Raw genomic sequence first — 21433 nt, forward strand, 5'->3', positions numbered from 1 at the left:
TTCACTCGCACATCACCCTCTGCAGAAAGGCAGCTGCCTCCGACAAACCCACAGAAAATTCACTGAATACAGGTCGAGAACCCCTGCACATGTATACAGTAATGCTACTCCATCCATTGTCTGTATCAAAATTTGCCGTGGCTCACATCAAGTCAGAGCAACATTTAGCAGGACGCTGTTCATACATCCTCTCTCCTCTCGAATCAAGCAACTCACAGTACTGCACGTCAAAGTCCATTGCACTCCAGCACTGCAGATCTAGCTGGGAGGGATGGAGACACGGAGGAGGCTGAGCTCATATTCCAGGGTGGCCCCTGGAGGGACCTCCCCCTGCTTCTCCGGCACATGCTCTGTCGGCCGCAGCACTGCGCCCTGATCCCCAAAGCCCAGCTGTGGCGGCACCGTCACCACGCGAATGCCACCTGCCCGCGCCAAGACACCACTGTCGAATTCCAATCCGCACGCCATGAATACAGACACATGAGAAGTTTGTGATATGAAGATGGGCAGTGACAGACTGCACACACGACCAATGAGCATCAGGTGGCTCTCAAAAGGTCTCTTAAATGTAACAAATGTAATACTAAGAACAAATAACACGGCACCGCCCAATAATACGTCAACGACATGGAATGGCACGGGAGCCGACATCATGCTGCTCTTCAGGTTGGGCGAGAGTGTCCAAGAGTTTTGAGAGCGTTGTTGTTGTCTCTGTACCTGCTCTCATGGTGGAGAGTGCTTCCTCCACGCCCTGGCACAGGCCGCCGGTGAATGGCCGTGCGCCATATCTGAATACAATCGGCTTTCCCCGCTCCTTTGTGTCCTCAAACACCTTACCATCAGCTGTTGCCCTGCCCAGGATGACAGAACCACACGCCTCAGCCATGACAAGTGGAATGGTGCACATCTGATCACATGCTGGGTCAGCGATCTGCTGACTATGTGCAGCTCAATCTGTGATGTTGAGAAGTTACCTGTAGTCAAGCACTATCAAAAACCCCCTTTCGACAGGTGCTCCGCCTCCAATCCGTCTGTCGGTGTATTTGAGACCTGATGCTGTGCTCACAACTTTCTGGTCCTTGACATCCTGTCATCATGTGCACGATGCATTCATTCCACTTTGAGCCTGAGCAGGAAAGCACCCTCACTTTGCATGCACAGCGCTCTGCAATGTACCTTTGTGTCTTTCTGCTCTGCGCTGACTTCCAACCGCGTCTTGATCTGCTCTGACACAACGCCAAACGTGAGGATGCCAAGCCACACCAATCCGCCTGCAATTCTGCACATCACAGGAAGATATAAGGGTCCCAGCTGAATACTCCAATACTGTACTTTCGACACCATCATGGAACATGGCACTTACCCAAACCGCCGTGTGAGCTGACTGGAAACCCAATCTGTGGAATCAGCCTGCCTGCGCCTGTTCTTTGAGCCTTGAGATCTGGTGTTCACAACCTGGGGCTCTGACTGTGTTTCCGTTGTCGAAGCCTCTTTCTCTGTGGTGGAACTTTCGGATTCTAGTTTGCTGCATCTTATGTAAGTATAACCATGCCGTGAGGCCCTGATGTGATGGCCTGCACGGCATGGGGACTGGAAAGGTACATGTGATCTGTGCTTCCGGCTTGTCAGAAGCAGCGAGCAATCACTCTGGGAAAGCACAGATGTGTTCATCATGTTGTTGTGCATTAAATCATCAATTTCAACCGCATTAAAGACGCTTCTTCCTGCATGACTGGATAATTGCACGGTTCGTCTCCCAAATGTTGCTTAATCTGGCAGCTTGTCTAGGACTTGGCAACACATTGGCAAGTCGATGTGGAGTGTTCAATCATTTCATCTGTGATATACATGACCAAGACACTTGTTCAATTGTCGGATCAGGGCCAGGTTCTTCGGTTGCGTCGATCTGCGTGCCAGCCCTCCAAGCATTGCCAGCAGATCGTCAATATTTTGCTCCTCTGTGCTCTTTGTTTCCAAGCATCCCGCCTGACTGGAAATCATAAATTCCTTTTTTCACTTCCAGTGATCAGTATCGCACTCCAAGGCAACAGTGCTTATAATGCCGAAAAGGAAGACAGGTGCAGCAAAGAAGAAGGATCGGCAGAAACAGCATCAAGTGGTGAGCTGTTGGCATCTGCATACACAAATATGATCACACAGTGTGTCTTGGCGTATATGACAACGTGCATGTGAGGACCTCACAACACCTGTATCTGGTGTTTCTCCCCCAGGGCTTGCGCAACAGACAAGCAGAAATCGACCTGGCAAAGGAGCCATGCAATGCAGACATGGTTTGCGATGCTTGCGGTACAAAGCAGCGAAACAGGGCCTTCTGCTATTTTTGCAACGCCACACAGCGGGTCCCATGCTGTGCAGAGTGTGGCTCGACCAAGTGCGCACCTTGCTCTTGCCAGAGCACCTTCTCACATTCTTAGTAGTGTACATGCAAACTGCTGTATCATGCCATTAGATTAGGCCCAATGTCAAAGACATCTTGCATACAGTGTCTCGTCCAGTTGAAATGTGCGAACTAACATAAAGGAGTGGTGTTGACGTGCAGATGCATGGGTAGGGATTGTTGCGTGCCACATGGGGGCAAGAATGCCACCGGGATGGCCCTGGTGGGAGCCGTGTGCGATCACTGCGAGGCGTGGGTGTGCCACTCCCGGAAATGCCTCAGCACGTGAGACACACCTTCCTCTGCCCCATCTTCCATCACACTCTCTCTTGCTCATCATGATCTCCCTCCAATGCAGGGCTATGGGGTCTCGGAATTGTAACCTCCTGAATTAATCTAAGCTGACAGCGCGCTGGTGATTGCAGGCACGCATGCAGGTGTCCCATTGCAGGCGCAGTCTGCACAGAGTGTGAGCGCAGCGTCTGGGAACATGGAGGCCGCCTGTTCACGGCGAGTTCTCAGACTCCTCTGCGCTCGGCCCCCTGCAAACCTCCAAACCCATCCGACTGTCTGTGGTCCCCATCAGATCTGCTGGGGATCATCTGAGATTACACACGTCCTAATATTGAATTGTGTTGGTGTGCAGTGCGCCACCTGCGCGAACTGGATATGCGAGGATGACCAGCTGGAGCACCAGGCCATGTGCCAGGTCAGCCTTACTCATCTGCTCAGCCTCTGGCTACCTGCAGAGCCTGCATACATACCTACCAGTGAAGCTGTACACACAGGGTGTTGCGCGGGTTGCAATGTATCATGTGACAGGATTGCACCGTCTGTCTTTCCTCTCGCAGGATATGCAAAGAACAATGGTGCAGGTGTCAGGGTCCCTGGGGCGAGCCTTTGCAGGGCTTCGTATTGAGCAGGCTTTTATATTGACAGTATTAGATCAATTGATAGTTAATTGAGGAATATTCACAATATAAGAAGTCATCTGAGCGCAGATGTCTATGCTTATTCTGAGGATGTATGCGCTCACAAACAGGTGCTGGAGAGCGAGACGGGCAAGTGCATATCATGCAACCGGCTGGGGGTATGGTCGTGCCTGCGCTGCAAGCTGGCCTTCTGCGATACCCACGTCAAGTCCAAGCTCAGCATGGCGCAGGCCGTCGGCCGCAAGGACCCCTACAAGTGCAAAAAATGCGGGTGCGCCTTAGTCTCCTACCCCCCATCCCGGGCCCTCTATGCAGGCAACCCTTGTCCTGAGATTCTGAGTCTGCATCAGCGTTGGTCCAATGGAAGAAGTGCAGCAGTTCTGTGCTTTCTTTCCGCGTTGCCAAATTTGGATGTCTAGCCAGGGGCAGCACCAAGTGTTTCCCTGCGTTGGAGCCGGACACATCAGAGCCATGATACAGTGCTAGTCATCAAACGGCGGTGCATGAGGTAGAGCGGCTGGGGTGGGTGCAGGTACGAGCTGCAGGAGAGCAAGATGCTGTCCATGAGCACGCGCAAGCACGAGTACGGCCGCCAGACGCGCGACGAAGCCGCAGAGGTGTCTCCCCGCTCCATGCACCCCCTAGCCTCCCCCCTCAAAATCCATCCAAAACCCGCACTGCCGGGTGATGATGATCGTCGCAGGCATGCATGCATGCACATTCCTGCCGTGCAAGATTGATTACCTATTATCATTAGAATTTGCAGACTGGATGGGGGCCACCTAAGTGGGCAATTTTTATTGTCAATCATAGACAAAATGTCTGCGTTCTCTCAAGAAATTTGTGTCTGCCGTCCGTAAGTTGGAGGCTAGCAAACAGTGACAGCGCAAGCCGCCAAGAATGAGATGTGTGCATTTGCAGAGCGGGTGGGGCTATGCTGCGGCTGCTAGCAGCAACCGCGAGGAGGCATCAGGATACACTGCAGGGTATGGTGGAGGGTACACCGGAGGGATGGGCGGGCTGGATCTTGGAAACGACAGCGAGTCGGAGGACAGCGATGATGACTCGGAGGGCTCTGACTCAGAAGAGGAGTGATCAACTGAGAGGCAGCCAAAGCAAGAGATTGTGTGACACATATGGAGTGTCAGGCAACCTGCTAACCCTTGTTTGTCTTGTTGAACTAGTTTGGACTAGAGATTGTTTGAGCTCCTAGCTAAATTTTCTGGAGCAGTGAGAATAACAGTCGACGTGACTGTGTGAATCAGTTGTCAGTCTTGACTCAGTGATCCCCAATCCAGTGATCGAGAGTGCGCCTCAGCGGGATCATTGTTCAACAAGTTGCTGTCGTATCAGTGATCATGGACTCCATTCGGAATCATGATAATCAGCGCCATCATCTCTCTATGTCATCATGCATGATGGTGGTCCACCCATGGCCATTCCGATTGCATAAAAATCTGGCTATGCCTTGACTTATGCATTTCTGTTAGTGAAAATTCCATACCATTTTCTCTAATCTCCCTTATGGAAGGAGGGAACACCACTTCCGGGCGGCTCCTACTGTAGGGTTCCAACCGAGTCGCAGAAAGGATTCCTTGACCGTCTTGACCGATCTGCGCTCGTTTACTGGAATAGAAACTAATCTTGGGTTTTGGAAACTCTATCCAAGTAATTAGCGGGCGCAGGTGCGCTCTCAGCTCGCTGTGCGAAGGTAATCCGAACGGGCATCCCGTTCGCTAAAAGTCCGCTTATTTATTGTGCAGGCTAACTTTCATATTCACTTGAGCCCATTGCATGTTACATTTCTTGAGTATTACCCTACTGCAGTTCCTGGCGCTGAAACCGTTTGACTTGGACGAGGATCACTATGAAATCTCGTAAAATTTTCTGTCTGATCCTGGCTTTGGCACTGGTCGCTTCCAGCACTGTGCAAGCTGAGAACAGCATTGAAGAAGGTCAGTCATATTTGTACTGCTTAATGCTCGATGCTTATAGGTGTAAGTTTAAGACTCTGCCTAAAAGGGAGGTCCATGGACAACACAATTGCCCACTGGCCGAAACGCTGTTGCTTCTTTGACAGGTGCCAATTATGGCGTCTTACCTATCATCAACGATCTTGGCGGGCGTTTGACCCAGGCTGGTGAGTCCACCATTTATCTTCAGGATGCAGCCTTCTGGTCAATGCCGGCTGGTTTCTGATACTCTGCATAAAGTATGCGAAGAATTGGAGGTGGTGATCAAGCAAATAACGGCCATTGGCGGCTCTGTGAACGAACATCTCCCTGTCACAAATATTTAGATATATTGAAGACTGTGTCCTGCTGCAGACAGCAAGGACGGGGACAAAGCCGGCCCTCCTCCAGTCAAATGCACCTATTCAAAGGGCCCACTGGGCATCAATATGGTCTGCACTTGACCAAATGCCTAGAATGGTTATAGCCTAAAATGAATGTGCATACCAGTAGTACTTTCCAATCTGTTCAGATGAAACTTGAGGTGTCCATATGGCCGCACAATGATTGCGATTTTGGATCCAATCTGCAGCTGCATGGTTACTAGTTACTTAATGATCAGGCACCTCAGGCCGGGCCCTTTAAGGAGGCCATAGCACAACATTAGTTTTCCGCTGTTAGGAGCAAGCCACTACTTGCTCCCAATGGGATTGCATTGTTCATATAGGCAAAGCTTATGCAAGGATCCCTGAGATCCAATCTTGATAATTGCAGCAGTAAAATAATCACGCAGCAATCCTACTAGTGAAAAAATAAATGTCACACAAGACATGTCACAGTGAATGACACACAAAACTTGTATTGCCGTTCACAGCAAGGAATCCGATGTGATAGCTGTGTCCTAAAGAATACACTCAAGTTGTTCGACAGTCCTAACCTAATCCTAAATTTAACAAAAGTACCTTATCCTAAACACCAAAATTTGCAATCATGTGTTTGCCAAAATTGCCCTAAATTCACAGTACCAAAATTGCTGCTGCGCGCACCTGCTGCATAATTGAAGCCAGCGCAGCTTTTGTGCTTGACCCACAGCATTCACACGGCTTGAAGCCGCGAAAGCCCAAATACAGAGGTTCTTTCTCCTAAAATGTCTTGGCAATGTGATGAGCTCTTTCTACCGCTGCACCATCCTTCTTCAAAAGAGCTGCATGAAGCCTGCACTGCATCCTGGTAAGGTACAGCTTGTCCAGAAATGTCCCCCACAGCCATCACTTAACGCTGTTCACAGAGTGTCATTTATACATCATCTACATGGCATTTACAGCAGAGCCAAGTTTGCCCCAGTCAGCATCCACATGCTAGCAATAATGGAGCCAATTTTGCGACCAGTCAGCGTTCACATGGCAGTAACACCAGATTTGTTGTGGCGCCAGCCGGAGCCAAGGTGCCTCTCACGCAGCGCTCACGCAGCAAGGAGAATATAGAATTTTCTGCTATCCAAAGGGTTATCACATGCAGCGCTCACGCGGCGGTGACAGTCGAGCTAACACCGCAAGCAGTCAACATCACATGGTTGCGACACTGAGGCTGATCTGGCGAATAGTCAGCTCTCACATGGTGACAGTGGAGCCGATCTGGCGCCAGTCGAAGGCGATGGGGGCCTCAAGGCAGTGGTCTGGGATGCCAAAACCCTCCGCGAGACGCAGCGCGGCCCAGCCGCCGTCGGCCGACAGCGCAGCGCACGCGCCGTTCACTCCCGCGCGCACGGCTGCCGCGGCCGCGCCGGAGGCGGCGCCGGATGCCAGATAGAACGCGAGTGCCCGCTCGACGCGGGTGAGGCCGTAGAGTGTAGCCAGCAGGGACAGTACCGGCCGCGCCTCCCTCGGCGCCCGCGTGTTTACCTCCTCCACAAAGCCCTGCAGGATAAACTCCAGTATGAGCACATTTCCAAAACGTCCTCTGCACCCTTTTGAACCCCCTTAGAGCACAGAATTTTGCTTGCGAAACCAATCAACGCCAGATGCTGCCAGCTTGGTACTTTAGCCGTACAAATTCATCAAGGCCAAATGCAGGGTTGCAGCTCAGTTGCCACATTTAAGGCCGACAGCAGCGATGCAGCTTCAGCTGTGCATGAAGACAGGGTATTCATGAGTATAAGGATTGTAGCGCACCTCGAAGGTGATGCGGTCGACGTGGGCCCAGCCCAGCTGCAGCACGGTGTCCAGATTGTCCTCGTATGCGTCGGCAGCGGCGGCAACCGCGGCCTTCTTGCCGCCAGGGGCAGCCACCTTGGCGGCGCGGCCGATCGCCGCGGCCACCTCGGCTGTCAGCGAGTCCTCACGGAAGCGCAGCAGCGCCGCCAGCAGCGTCAGGTCCGTTACAGATGCGCCCTCCATTGACGGCATCTGCGGCCGCGGCGGCTTCTTTGCAGCGGTGTCCAGCAGTGCCTTGGCCACCTGCGCAGTGAATCAGGCGAGTCATCAGCACACGTTTCAGAAATGATCTCGCTCATATCAGAGACCGGTGACCAAACGGCTGAAGACTGCTACACCGCAGCTCTTATCATGCAGAATATGCTTGTCGCGGTGGCCACAAAGAGATGTAGAACCCGTGGCAGAATATATAAGACCACATGCACAACCAAAACCGAAAATCGTGTAATAATAAGAAATAGTTTTAAAATTGCACAACCAAGAACACCTGCTATGGCATGGAAAAAATACAAACAAAAAGGGACAGGGAGGGCACCTGCTGCATCATGACGGTGTTGTCCCCCTCAAAGGTAACATCGACGTCCATGTCATTCTTCATGGGCCCGATCTTGTTGGCCGCCAGGAACCCCTGCCCGCCGCAGCACTCGCGGCACGCCTGCAGGATCTCCACGCGGTGCCACGTCGCGCCCGCCTTGAGCCCGCTGCTCACCACGTGGATTGTCTTTGCATCCTCCGGCCTCTTCGCCATGTAGAGGTCCTGCACATAATCAATACATAATCAGCATAGCTGGCCTTGCTTGCAGACCGTTCCGAAAGGCACTTTTCCCTTTTTTTAGTGTACCAGTCTGCAGGTCGCAGCATACATGTGGGGCCTTTGGATGCTTTTAAAAACACTTCGATCAGATTCTTTGGTAAATTATCGCCTTCACAAAGCTTGAATTACGGTACTTGTCATCCAAACCCAGTGTGTGTGCGCTGGATACCTCATCCTAATCACAGCAGCTGAGCTCAGGGGCAGCCGTCCAGCATCACTGCTAAGACTGGGCGCATATTCAGCTGACATTGAGCAGACATGCGCTCACCAGATCATAAGAAGCCAGTTGCTGCAAAGCTGAGTGTCATGAGACGGAGGTTGCACCTTGAGGCGCAGAGACTGCAGCTGCATGGCATAGGTGGTGGCAAGGGCCGGCAGCAGGCGGCGCTGGTGGGTAAGGTACTCCATGATGCACTTGCCGTTGAATTGCGGCCGCGCGCATGCATAACGCAGCGCGATGGCCACGCCGATCTTGGACGCGTCGATCGCCCCCTGCGCGATCAGCATGCGCCCTGCGTCACACACAAACACCAGTCAGGCAGATCAATTCTAGAGTGGATTCAAACTTCCTCTTGCAAGGCCAGTGAGCAACAGTAGAAGAGGGAGCCTGAAGCCCAGCCTGAGCCCATCAAATATACTGCTGCATGCACAGACATCATGAAGCTTGTGGAGAGCCAAACAGCAGCAGGACACCCATGTTCAACAACTCTTATCTCAGGGACCGCCACGCCGTGCAAAGGGTTCTGTTGATCAGTGCATGGTTACCATGTGTTGCTCGACTGCAGGCATCCCATACAGGAGTCCTACACAGCAGAGCTGCAGCACCCTCAATCACCATCAAACGAGTCCCCAAAAGTTGCAGGGAAAGGGGCGCGCACCGGTGGTGAGGCCGCCGACCATGGTTCCGAAGCGCTGGGCGACAGAGGGGATGGGGCTGGAGTAGGTGCCATCTGGCGCCACGCTGGAGTAGCGGTCAAGGAGTGCGTCCCTCGGCACGCGCACATTGTAGAACCACAGCTGCCCGTTGTCCACGCCGTTCAGGCCCGCCTGGGCAGCAGCCGCCAAGTCAGGCCACAGGGCGACTCATAGAAAGACGACACTGTTGAAAGGTTCAACTGGAAACAAATCCCCCTGATAAGACGCAACCACACATGCAAGCCAACCAGGAGTCGTTGTTTGCCATGCAGACTGCAAGTATGCTCGTGACAAGCAAGGCTGCTCCACAAATGATCCACTTCACAATCTCAGGAACATACATGTTTCTTTTGCATTTGCTTATCATACTGCGTCTTGGATTTTTGAGCGTCCCTAGATGAACCCGAACACAGATTACAAGATGCAACCATTAGTGAGGGAGCGGTGGGAGCCCACCTTGGGGCCGTTGTCCTGGATGCGCACGCCTGGCATGGGCTGGCCGGAGTCGTCACGCAGGCGCACCACAAACACATGCGGCCCCTCCCACTTGCCGCGCACCGTCAGCTGTGCAAACACCGTGCAAACCTGCACCACAGAAATGCCGCATGCTTGGAGCTCGGCCAAACTTCATAGAACCCCTTGCTTAATGCAAGATGTACGTCATCTGACAGCATCAGGCTTGAGGTGCTGGGAGTGGTGATAGACAAGGAGACTGACCTTGCCGTGCTGCGCAGCGCCTCCAATCCAGAACTTTGAGGCGGTGTCGGTTGGGGTGTTGATCACGAACTCGCCTGTCTCCTCATCATATGTAGCCTGTGCAGAGCAAACAAGCACTTCATGACTGCAGCACTTCAGACGTCCTCTGCACCCATATATGGCTCATATACCAGCCAATATCAGTTGTCACATGGTGGGGAGAAAGCCCACGTACCTGAGTCTCAATGCCCATGACGTTTGATCCGTGGCCCAGCTCAGTCATTCTGCACACAAAAATGGAGTTGCAAAGAAATCTGGGTAACCCATTAATTGCGGAGAAAGACTTTGACATTTTGTGCCATGCAAAAGAGCAAAGTACAATAATTCAACTGAGCCCTACCCGAAGCAGCCTGGCAGCTCCAGCGTGTCGAGTCTGGGCAGGAATGTCTTGTGATGCTTCTCAGTGCCCAGCTTTGCAATGGTGCCTGCCAGCATGCACAGCTTGTCAGTGACACTGATAAGACTGAGTGAGGTTAATGTTTGTTGTCAGCCTGACACGAGCAGTCAACAAATTCCACAGTCCAATCACAGCCTCTGTAAAGGAATGCATCCTTGCACTGCAACCAGTCCAATGATGCAATGATTGCCAAAGGTGTCATCAGAATCTCATGTTGATTGACCGCCTGTCAAGCAAAGCTCATGGACCATCACAGCTGGCCATATGCTGGCATCTGAAAAACAAGGAAGCTCACCGCCACAGAGAGTGAAGTGCACCCCTGCCTTGATGCACAGGCTGTAGTCCACAGACGCCAGCGTCTCCAGACCGGCCATGAAGCGCAGAGGATCTGAATATACCACACTATCTCTCAGTAATGTTCTGCGTACTCTCAATAATAAGGTGAACCCTTACATAGGGCAGCGAGCGAGGAGGAGACAAGGGAGACATGAGGCTCACCATTGAGGTAGTCAAAGGTGGAGAAAAACTTCTGGTCCACAAATTTCTGCAGTCTGCGCAGAGTGAGATCCCGGAACTCCATGAGGGATAGATAGTAGTTGGGCCGGTACATGGGGTCCTGTAAGGCGCCCCCGAAGCAAGCTTTAGCAACTCCTAAGGCACGTCAATGTAAGATTGGTGCAAGCAATTCAAACATTCACAGCAATAATATGAGCGCTGGCATGATTTGCACTGCATCACAGAGCTGTGAATGCTCTTCTCTGCAACCTAGAGCACCCCTTAGAGAGCTCCAGTAAGCTTGTGGTCAGCATCAACGTATCACCCGCTAGACGCAATACCATTTTCAGATAATGGGAATATCTTAGTTTGCAGTATGAGGGAGCTACCTTCAGAAAATCCAGCATCTTGGCCCTGAGCTCCACGTTGTCCCTCGTAAGAAACAAATAGACATCTTCAGCCGCAAAGTCGCGAAGGTCGACCTTCGCACTCAGCGAGACGTCCGAAGAGCTCGTCAGATGCCTAGAGAGGGCTGCCACCCGCCGCTCAGCTGCCATTTTGGATGTGGTGCGGGCTTTTCACGTGTGCAGAAAGTAGCTTTATTTGGATTCCTCTTTTCCACCTGAGATACAGCCCAAAAGAAAGGGATCCCAAATAGATCTCCACTCGCAATCCGTTTCAAGCTACCTCTTTAAATGTCCGAGAGGAGCCGAAGTAAACGAGAAAGGTCAAGGCCACGTCGGACAACTCTGGATCACGTGTGCCACATCGACATCTATTTGCTTTCCTGAACGTTTCTGGTGATTTCTTGTCTAAATCATTCCCAGATACTACTTTCTTTGAGTACTGTGTCGTCAAAAACGACACTGAATAATATTATCCATCAAGTATCCTTCAGTCCTTCACCATTTGTCTTTTTGATGTAGAACTTTACTGACGAATGCTTGGATGTCATTTCTCCACTGCCTGAGTGAAATGGATATCATGGTGCATACTATATCTTCTAATTTAGCAACCTTGGGTGCATGATCTGCCAGGTTGGAATACTTCATGTGAGCTCTTTGCGCCAGTACTGCCAATTCCTGAGTGCAAGGCTGTCTTCCAGACGCACACTGACAACTTTTTCAGTGGGATCCACGCTGCAGCACGCTCATGCATCCATGTTTGAGGTCAGTGGTACCGACGGAAAGGCTCGCACTGGAACTCTGACTGCCAACCAGCACAGGGTTGCCACCCCGGCAGCCCTTCTGTACACCTTTAGAGGGTCCCCTCTGAGCCTCACGCCGGACTTGCTTGACTCCATGGGGCCCGAAGCCCGCACACTGCACTTGGACGCCAGCCAATTGTGAGTCCCTCCTACACATCGATGCACTTCACAGCGACTACTCTGATACCTTCACATGGTCATGAAGCAGAATATTCATTGGCCTCTACCGAAGCGCAGTGAGGAAAGCTCCTTTAGCTGGAAGCCCACTGATAGCAGAGGAGAAGCAGCTCTGGATTGGGTGCCCTGAGGGATGCTGTATGTGCATGCATGCAGCCTGGAGAGCCCCGGGCCCGGCGTGCTGCGCAAGTTTGGCGCCGGCGCTCATGAATTCTTCGCGCTGCAGGGCTGCACGCTCATTGCATCCCCACGGGACCCGCTCACCTATGGCATCCAGCGCTGGAAGTCTGGTGCAGATGACGGCATCCGAGTCACCACTCACAGCGGCCATCATGACATGCCCGTCGGCAGGTGTGCACCCCCCCGTCTCTGAATTCCTCAGAAGCACTCCGAATTTCTATTCCCTATCTGCCTGGCGCCATACATAGTGTTGCTTGAATTCCTGTGGTGCTTCTTATGCTTTGCATGCTGATCAAGGTGGACGCAATTTGATATCAGACATAGTTTTGCTGTCGCCCCCTGGTGCTTGTTGTGCTCTGCATGCTCACATGGTAAAATCAGCTTAAGAGTTGCTGCGAGTACGATGAGGCGCAGGGTGCATGCAGGTATCTGGACGTGGTGAGCGCGCTCGCGCCAGACTACTTTGCAGCGCTGTCGGATGAGGTGCCGAGCGCGAAAGTGAGTCATCGCAGGGCGGCCCTGTCGGTTGACAGAACCCTGAGTTGGCTGGACCAATGCCTAGCTGCGAAGGTGAACCTTTAACGTGCCCACCCACCCACCAGCATCAGGCATCATTTACTCTGATGCTGCAAGCATTTGTGAAGCGATGTGTGTGTTTGCTGGCTCTGGCTGGCAGGCACTCAAATGGAGCATCTCAGATGCTGGTTAGCTTGTGGAGTCTTGACTGAGATATGTTCATACTGCAGGGCAGCAGCGCAGTGCTGGCATCCATACAGGGCAGCGGCTACGACTTTGAGCGGCAGAGGTGCGCGGCGGAGGCTGCCAGCCGCCCGGGCGTCGCCGGCTTCTCATTAGCCGGTCTGGGAACCGGGGAGTCGCGCGAAGAGCGCGCGGCCCTGATGGAGGCCACAGTTGCTGAGCTGCCCAGCCACCTACCGCGATTTCTCCTTGCCGGAGCAAGTAAGCACCTTATAGATTGAATGGCCTATGCCACTCTGGCTCTCTGGTGAATCACGCACATCCATTGTGTATGATCTGGCTGCTGAGAAGGAGAGATGGGGGAGAAACTTGAAAAAAGAACCACAAGTGTGAAAGGTGGTGAGATTGGGGGCCCTTGTTTGCAATGCAGGGACTCCAGAGGATGCGCTGGATGCAATGACAGCCGGGGTGGATGTCATAGATGGCAGCTACGCGGTGCGCGCAACAGCCGCCGGAGCTGCGCTGCTTCTGCGCGAGTGCGACAGGGGCCAAGCCGGCGCGCATGCGCCGATCCAGGCAGAGCAGACCCACAGCGTGCTGTCTCAGCCGGAGCCCACGTCGCGGCATGTGTCCCCTGATCATGGCATGCTACATCGGAGGAGAGGTGCCGCAGAAGCCGCTGGTCATCAGGGTGTCAGCAGGGAAGCACCTCAGGGAAGAAATGAAGATCATGCCTCGCTTTCCCCATCGGGGGGAAGTGATGTGCCACTGAAGCAAGAGGCTATGCAGCCCGGATCAGCTGTTGCAGCATCACCGGCTGGTCTGGGTGAAGGAGCAGGTAGACCCACCCCTGCCAGCAGCAGAGGCAGCAGAGGCAGAGCTCACAGCAGCCAGGCCTCTGAGGGCGCTTCTGCACTTGAGCGCAGTCAGCAAGCCGGTGCAGGGGCTGCCAGAGAGGCCCAGGAGTGGGGCGCTGATGACACGACAATGATTATGCATTCAGACAGGTTCAGGCGAGACACGAGGCCGCTCAGCCCGGGCTGCTCCTGCCACACATGCCGCCGCCACACCCGTGCATACATCCACCACCTGCTCAATGCCAATGAGATGCTCGCGCAGGTGTGCTGTGACTTTCCACAAAACTTATCACTGGTGGCTGTGGGAGAGTTCTGTTTGATTTAGCTGCATGCGCATGCATCATTAGAACCCACTTTGAGGGGTGTTTGATAAAGCTGATGCTCTGGCAGGTGCTCCTGGAGATCCACAACTCGCAGAACTACTTGGGCTTCTTTGCTGATGCCAGGCGGGCCATTGTTGCTGGGACCTTTGCTGAAGACCGACTGGCATTTCTGGAGCGCAGAGCCCTTTCTGGATCTGCTACGTAGCGGCTGCACCAGATGCAGAAGATGTAGACTCCCAGGCTTCATATATTTGTATGATTGCCAATGGCAACGACACGGCACCTGCACTGAAAAAGGCTGATCTGTGGCATTTGATTTTTTTCACGCATTATTCGCCCCCAGTGGCAGCTCATATATGTATATGTAATGGCCTCGATGGAATGGAAAATAAGAAGAAAATAAGTAGTTTCATATGGCATCCTTTGCTGCAAACCCCCTTGCTGAAGTGCTGCCCACATTTGCCTGCCCAAGCTGCCCGCAAGGGATTGGGTGTTCCGGAACTAGCGATCGTTCCGTAAATGAAGCCGGCTGCAGATACTTCTTGTTGGAACTATCTCCTTAGATTGTATAATTTGTGTCTGTGAATTGCATGAGAAAGTAACGTATGTCCTAAGTAGCTCATTTGCATCTAGGAAATGAACTTCAGTGCTGCTCAGTGCACAGGAAAGATGAGTGCACGCAGGGTTGTAACCAGGGCAGTTGCCCTTCTCACGCAATTCCATGGTCGTACTTCATCGTCAATTGTCACATCAGCAGTGCATGGATGTCACCACTTTGCACCCGCCTCTCTGTCGGCGCGCGCTCGGATCCTTGGCAGCTACAGCAACCGCAGCTTGACAACTGCTGGCTCTGTCTCAACTGAAGAGCGGGCGGACGATGTGTTTGCACGTGCTGCTACGGTGCTGGAAGACGAGGTGACAGCCGATGAGCCAGCAGCAGAGGCCAGCATCAGTGATCAAGCACCAGCGGAGGCAGCAGCTCCAGCTGAGACAGAGACGGACGAGGCTACAGCGGCATCAGTCCACTTAGATCCGGTCTGGGAGCAGTTCAACAGCCTGTGGTCGCAGTACTCGGACGTCCTCACCCAGAAGGGCTTCTTTGCAGACAGGCCTGAACAGACTGTGCCCAACAGCAAACGCTCTGAGATTGGGGCCGTCAAGCGCGCCAGCCTGCAGGCTGCTCGTGAGCGCATCGACATCTTGTTCAGTGTGCCTGTCGACAAGTTGGTGACCCTGAGCAAGACTGAGCTGCCCTACGTTGACCGCAAGGTGTGCCGCCAAAGCCTAACCGTAGGGACTTGTTCAATTTGATAAGTTGCCTTCTGACTCAACTCAGACTTCATGCGTGAGATGTGCTCCTTAAGTATTTCTTCCTGTCTTGCTGCATCTCTGCATGCATTATCCAGTCTCGTCTCTTTTGTTGGCTTTTGTATCATGGCCGCAGGTATTGTTTTCCAACGAAAAGACATGCATGCAACCTTTGCACACAGAGTGCATCCAGCAACTGCATCATCAGCCAGCCTCCGGGAATATCTTTGCCTCCATGCATTGACATACTGCATCTGCTGAGACGGCACATATCATTGATGATGAGACAGGGGATTGTTTTGTGCTGACGCATGCATCGCTGTTGCGGTGCAGATCGAGAACGCGAAGGAGCGGCTGGTGGCCACCTTTGTGGAGGGCACCGACCTGGGCGTGGGCAGGGGCGGGCAGGCCACGACGCAGGATCTGGTGCGCATGCTGCTGTGCGCGCGCGTCGCCTGCTCGCTTGACTCCAAGCGTGCCCAGGAACTCGTCGCAGTCGGCTCTGGGGTCGCCCCGCTGAAGCCAGGTGCGCGGGAAGCTTCCCCAGTGCATGTGTAGTCATATCAACCCTGAGGGATGACCTCAATGCTGCCGAACAAAGCTGGAGTGTCAATGTGTGGTGCTACGGGTGGGGTCCTTTTCTGATGTCATGGCCGTTATCAGTCTATGAATTTGTAGTGGTGCCCATGCATCCCTAGTCACCCCTGTGCTTCCCTAGTCTTCCCTGTGATGTCCCAGCAGTCTGATGGACTCAACCTTGAATACAGGAGATTGCGATCTGTGTCTTGAAGATCGAGATATTTCTAAATTGATTTTTTCCCAATTGGAAGGTGTTGCACTGGGTACACTGGACGGGGTGCACTGCATGCTAATGGCTGTCTGTTGTGTCTGTGCAGATTTCGTCAAGGCTGTGAACGCCCTCCTGCCGGACGTCATCGCTGTGCTGGGTGCAGAGCCCGAGGAGGAGGCCCTCACCAAAGCCAGTGCGCTATACTCTCACCCGCTTTCGAAACATATGTTGCTCGTGCTTCTCAATGTTGCTGTTCAGCACTGTGCATTCGCTGATTTGGGGATCTGCAAGCCTGCCTCGGATGCCTCTCTCTTGTTTTTTGGAGCTGGAGAGGGATTATTTTCGTGCACCTGCTTGTCTCTCTTCTTCATCAAATGCAGCTGTTCTTCGGAAGCTGCTGTTGTACAGACTCCAATAAGACAGCCTTGCTTGATCCAGCCATCTGCCGACCTGCTGGTGGCAACCACACTTTTGCGGTAGCACTCAGAGCAGAGAGTACCAGTTTGGTGTGGTGATTGATAGTGTGCTGTGCTGTGGTCACTGCAGAGGCGGCTCAGGAGGCGCGTGAGGCGGAGATCGCCGCGCAGCCGCGCTCGCAGTACCCGGAGCGCCGCGACAACCGCGCCGGCTTCTTCCGCGAGAGGGAGACCGGCGGCGACTTCCGCCCAGGTACTGTGCCGAACTCACTCCCCTCACCTGCATTCAGTGCTGCGTCGTTACCAAGTGCTAGCGTGCCCGATTAGCGTGTGCCCTCCCCTCCATGCTTGATCTGCACCACAGTTGATATATATATTATATATTTTCCCTGATATTTGCATGGGCCAATTATTTTTAAGCATGTCACCTGTGAGCTTGCCACATGTTTGGTGGGCCAAGTCTGTTGAGCATTGCATATGTGAGCTTGAGAAGAGGGGCTACAGATGGCTCATGATGTGTGACCGGTGCTGCGCAGGCGACTGGCTGTGCCCCGAGTGCAACGCGCAGAACTTTGCGCGCCGCACCGAGTGCTTCCGCTGCGACGCTGGAAGGTGCGCCTCCGCTCTTCCCTGCCTCTTGCTGCTGCCTGCAATTCCCAGCTGCCGCCACCCACAGCTGCGAATTAAATACCCCGAATACACGGGCTTCTGGGGAGTGAAGTCCCGTATTCTTCTGCGTGCAGGCCGGAGGACGCGACCAGGTTTGGCGGCCAACAGCGCGGAGGGGACCGCTATGTGCGCCGGGACCAGGAGCCCTTCGGCGAGCGCCGCACCTTCGAGGCCAGGGCCGGTGCGCATGCCTGCCTCAAACTATACTTGCACAGCTTCTGCAAAGCCTCGGCTTGCAGGGGAATGTGACATGCTTGAGGTGGTGTTTGTGCGAATAATACTGTAGTAGTCACACTATAAACCCCAATGAGTAATTATCTTTGAGCCTGCAGGATGGTTTAGGGGTTTGGTTTGACTACTATAGTAAGCATGGAGCACACATTGTTCAAAGCTGATGGCCTGCGCTGATGGCTGCAGGTGACTGGCCCTGTCCGGCGTGCAATGCCAACAACTTTGCGCGCCGCACGGAGTGCTTCCAGTGCAACGAGCCCAGGTAACGCCCGCTCACAACCACAAACAATGACAGTTTTTACATGCAACTGTAGTGTGCGCCTGTCTTGCTGAGGCATCACGCACTGAACCTTTTCAGCTCCTCACATTTCCCTTGACATCCCTTTCGTCCCCTGAGGTTCCCTGTAGTGGTTCAGATCTGAGGGGGGGATGGTCGTGCAGGCCTGAGAGCGCTGGCCCAGTGCCGGAGTCCCGCTTCAGTTCGGGCCCCCGCTACGGGCAGAGGGACAACTTCAGGGACGGGCCGAGGCGCGAGGCGCCCGCCATGAAGCCAGGTGAAGCTGCAGCACACTTGGCATGCCACATTCTCGCATGTGTCTGATCATCAATGTACATGTACACAAGCTGAATACCTAGATTTCTTTCGGAGCTCAGTGCATGCATCTCAATTTCTGGTGACCAGATGTGAGAATGCCATTGTCTGACTGGGGAGCGCTGGCTGTGCAGGTGACTGGATGTGCCCCGAGTGCAACGGCCACAACTTTGCCTCCAGGGCCGACTGCTTCCGCTGCAACTTCCCCAGGTCAGCATCACCGTTTTACCTCGCTTTGATTTCCTTGCCCTGAAGTCCCCTTGGAATAACCAGGTACTGTGGACATGGACACAGGATCTTAAAATCTGCCTCTGTTTGCGCTCTACTTGCGAAGTGCCCGGGCCTTGGACCGTTGTCAAGCATCCCTGCTATGCATGGCACGCAAAAATGTGCCCCCCTTTGAGGTCATGTGTACGTGTCAGGGTCACCTGAAGGAGTCCAGGTCTCGAGGAACACAAGTGAGTTAAGCAGGTGTGCTGAGGGGTTGTGTGCATTCAGGCCTGCGGAGGCCGGTCCTCCCCGCGGCGCCCGTGGCCCCTCAAGCGGAGGATCCTCCAGCGGCTGGACCGAGCGCGACTCCTTCAAGCCCAGCGTGCCAGCCGACCTGGACTGGTGAATGCAGTCAACAGGGTCAGAGGCTGTGACGGTCCCAGCACGCAATTCGTTAATTCACCGCGAGTGAGCCTTGATTGCTCTCCAGGAGTGACATGGCAGCTCCGACCCAGAAAGAAAATCTCCGTTCCGGCCATGGCCGTGTCTGCATGCATGATGATGTGTCTCCACCACGGAGCATCGAACTCTGCCTTGTACTTCAGGCAACCTTTGGCTCCGTAATAGATCTTTGGCTTTGGCGACTTGTTTTGAGGAACATGCGGCTTGCATTTGGCAATGTCTGGACTAGAAGATTGGGTGTGACATGCCGTGTGCATTATTGCATATCAGCACAGTGATTTTAGCTCTAGTAGGGTACCAGCTGTTTGTTCTCCCTCCAGGAAAGGGCTCGATACTTTGTGCACAGCGCTGGTACAAATTTGAATGCATGCATGTGATCCCTCATCTGTCAAGATGGTCAACATGACAGCGCTATCATATCAAGCAGTGTCGAGGAAGATTGACAAAAAATATCAATCATATCTACAATGCATATGTAAGGCGGGTCCAGCAGTCATGTCACAAGGCCTGCAATTCTAGTTCAGTCCAGAATAACTTGTCCCAAGATGTACGCAATGCAAATGTGCATAGACGCCAAGAAACAGAATATCAATAGCGGCTTTTGGATGCAAAGCAATACGCTATTGACCATGCAAATCTGGGACTTCTCAGCACCTGGGGAATCAAAAACCTGGCATGCAAGACAACCAGACAAATGGGCGCGTTCTATTTAAATACATTACTCAGGGACTGACGGGCTGATGTTCTCTGTGGTCTATCTACTCGCTATCTACATCAATACATTGAAACTCTCAGAGTCTAGAATGCATAAAAACTGGTTAGCCAGGGCATCACTGGTGATGCTTCTTTGCGTCCATGAGTAGGCGCTGTTGGTGCAAATCACCAGCAATGGCCATAGCAGGTTTCTGGAGGGCGCTCCTGTATGACCGCCAGGGCGGCCCGCAGCTGCTGAGTGATCTCCCCTTTGTTTGCTGGGAATGCTGCCTCCCAGTGACCTCCCCCCTCAGGCCGCCGACAAATGATCCTCTCGATGGGACGAATGCCGCAGATGCTGCAGGGGACACACCAGCTAGCCTCAGTGCGCTGCAATAAGTCCCCTACATCGCAAATTGGCCCCGCCAACCGGTTGGCGGGGGAATTTAACAGTATTGAGCACCATGCCCACCATTGATTGGGTCTTGCTTGGATGTTGGTGAGCCCAACAAGGGGTAGGATTGTGGCAGCCTTCAACTGCAGCTTGTCTGCAGGACGCACCTTGCCTCTTGGCAGAAACAGCGTGTGATAATAATAAAACCATAACGATTGCAAATTTGCCCGACAGAATGTCTTGTGCAGCAATGAGCATGCCCCAGGCCAGCATCAATAGGAATATTTTGGGTTGAAGGGCAGTGGCGTTCTTACAGATTGGTTCCGATGGCCAGCTTTCGGGTCCACAAAAGACCACCGGTGACAAAATTGTACTAGTCTGGTCTATATAGTCATCACATTTGTGACATGCGCAGCAGGAAGGCGGCAATCTTGAAGAAAGCGCACCTGTTTGTGAGAAAGGCCTCCGTCCAGAGGGCACGCTCATGCAACTTTGGCGCGCTGCTCACCACGCGGACGCCCACTTCCTTGCACGCCTGGTTAAGGAGGTGTCCACCACAGAAAACACTTGCATGCAGCTGGCGGTGCTAATGCGGTCTTTCACTGTCTTCCATACATGCAATTTTGCTTGCTTGACAGAATAGAGGAAAACATGACATTATGTGAGGACTACCTGTATGACTTGGCGCCGCATTATTCCCTCCAGAAGGCCCTCTGCAGGAGCAGCCGTCTGCACTTCCGTACACCCACTGAGGCTATCTGCACCATAAGGAATTCACTGATTGTTACATTCACCCACATGCGCTCATCAGAAGTGCTATAATCATAGCAGGCATCGGAGCCCCAGATGTTCTTGTCGACTAAGCAGCAACTGAAGAGCATGACTCACGCCTGACAACGAAGAAGTTGCTGACAAAGGACTCCAGCACAGCGCCATCATCGGTGCACAGCAGCCCCTCACTGGCGCCTGCCGGCAGCTGGGCCTCCAAGGGCTGCCTGTCCCTGGCCCACTGAGAGTCCTTGGCATCAGGCACCTTGCGCCCAGGTCCTGACACTGCCACGCTGACTGGACTGTCCAGCGGCTGAGTCACCGGTGCCATGTGCACCACTACATCGACCACATCCTTGAGTGCCACCTCGCCTGCATTAGTCATGTGCCTTCATGCATAACAGTGCATGCGGAATTTATGACTGCTGGCGTTTGATCTGGGGTGTATCTTGCGTGCATCTGGCGCACCTGTCTGTGACTGGAGCTGCTGCCTCTTGATTGGCAGAAGGACCACCACTTTCCATGTGGTGCAACACTTGTTCCGCCCTGCTCCAGCTGCCAATGCCAGGGAGGCCCTTAGCAGTG

At 53.3% G+C, this 21433-nt stretch overlaps 6 protein-coding genes across 6 annotated transcripts; 3 read left to right on the top strand and 3 right to left on the bottom strand.

Annotated features, from left to right (window-relative positions):
* Positions 1-261: 261 nt before the first annotated feature.
* Positions 262-1497, bottom strand: COCSUDRAFT_7303 (FKBP-type peptidyl-prolyl cis-trans isomerase; the record flags this gene model as incomplete). Its single annotated transcript, XM_005649052.1, has 5 exons — positions 262-422; positions 718-851; positions 975-1087; positions 1177-1279; positions 1364-1497. Coding segments are annotated over 5 exons (645 nt in total), but the record flags the coding sequence as incomplete, so codon positions are not given.
* Positions 1498-2059: 562 nt separating this feature from the next.
* Positions 2060-4678, top strand: COCSUDRAFT_52998 (NOA36-domain-containing protein; the record flags this gene model as incomplete). Its single annotated transcript, XM_005649053.1, has 8 exons — positions 2060-2119; positions 2232-2392; positions 2561-2683; positions 2824-2908; positions 3045-3107; positions 3441-3601; positions 3863-3947; positions 4252-4678. 8 exons carry the CDS (start codon positions 2060-2062, stop codon positions 4423-4425), a joined length of 912 nt encoding a protein of 303 aa, XP_005649110.1. The 3' UTR covers positions 4426-4678.
* Positions 4679-4938: 260 nt separating this feature from the next.
* Positions 4939-6103, top strand: COCSUDRAFT_52999 (hypothetical protein). Its single transcript, XM_005649054.1, has 4 exons — positions 4939-5041; positions 5158-5285; positions 5411-5470; positions 5658-6103. Exons 2-4 carry the CDS (start codon positions 5198-5200, stop codon positions 5744-5746), a joined length of 237 nt encoding a protein of 78 aa, XP_005649111.1. The 5' UTR covers positions 4939-5041; positions 5158-5197; the 3' UTR covers positions 5747-6103.
* Positions 6104-6892: 789 nt separating this feature from the next.
* On the bottom strand, positions 6893-11429 carry COCSUDRAFT_61996 (acyl-CoA oxidase; the record flags this gene model as incomplete). Its single annotated transcript, XM_005649055.1, has 12 exons — positions 6893-7198; positions 7454-7738; positions 8031-8252; positions 8634-8821; positions 9188-9356; positions 9681-9809; positions 9942-10037; positions 10156-10204; positions 10321-10405; positions 10673-10765; positions 10876-10993; positions 11262-11429. 12 exons carry the CDS (start codon positions 11427-11429, stop codon positions 6893-6895), a joined length of 1908 nt encoding a protein of 635 aa, XP_005649112.1.
* Positions 11430-12032: 603 nt separating this feature from the next.
* Positions 12033-19950, top strand: COCSUDRAFT_65423 (tRNA-guanine transglycosylase; the record flags this gene model as incomplete). Its single annotated transcript, XM_005649056.1, has 18 exons — positions 12033-12217; positions 12413-12607; positions 12862-12934; positions 13183-13396; positions 13566-13762; positions 13944-14100; positions 14139-14254; positions 14383-14516; positions 15134-15584; positions 15957-16149; positions 16520-16606; positions 16960-17082; positions 17366-17441; positions 17573-17679; positions 17916-17991; positions 18171-18283; positions 18456-18531; positions 18820-19950. The coding sequence occupies 18 exons, from the start codon at positions 12033-12035 to the stop codon at positions 18935-18937; spliced, it is 2691 nt and encodes an 896-aa protein (XP_005649113.1). The 3' UTR covers positions 18938-19950.
* Positions 19951-20772: 822 nt separating this feature from the next.
* COCSUDRAFT_83654 (hypothetical protein) lies at positions 20773-21233 on the bottom strand (the record flags this gene model as incomplete). The annotated part of the gene is made up of 2 exons (XM_005649449.1): positions 20773-20793; positions 20976-21233. 2 exons carry the CDS (start codon positions 21231-21233, stop codon positions 20773-20775), a joined length of 279 nt encoding a protein of 92 aa, XP_005649506.1.
* Positions 21234-21433: the final 200 nt, after the last annotated feature.

This window comes from Coccomyxa subellipsoidea (assembly GCF_000258705.1).
Source record: "Coccomyxa subellipsoidea C-169, whole genome shotgun sequence".
Classification (NCBI taxonomy): Eukaryota; Viridiplantae; Chlorophyta; class Trebouxiophyceae; family Coccomyxaceae; genus Coccomyxa; species Coccomyxa subellipsoidea.

Excerpts from the sequence above, each read along its gene's own strand:
- COCSUDRAFT_52999 (XM_005649054.1), top strand. The coding sequence starts at position 5,198 with ATGAAATCTCGTAAAATTTTCTGTCTGATCCTGGCTTTGGCACTGGTC. Across the intron at positions 5,286-5,410 it reads TGAGAACAGCATTGAAGAAG|GTGCCAATTATGGCGTCTTA; the intron begins GTCAGTCATATT and ends CTTCTTTGACAG. Across the intron at positions 5,471-5,657 it reads CGGGCGTTTGACCCAGGCTG|ACAGCAAGGACGGGGACAAA; the intron begins GTGAGTCCACCA and ends GTCCTGCTGCAG.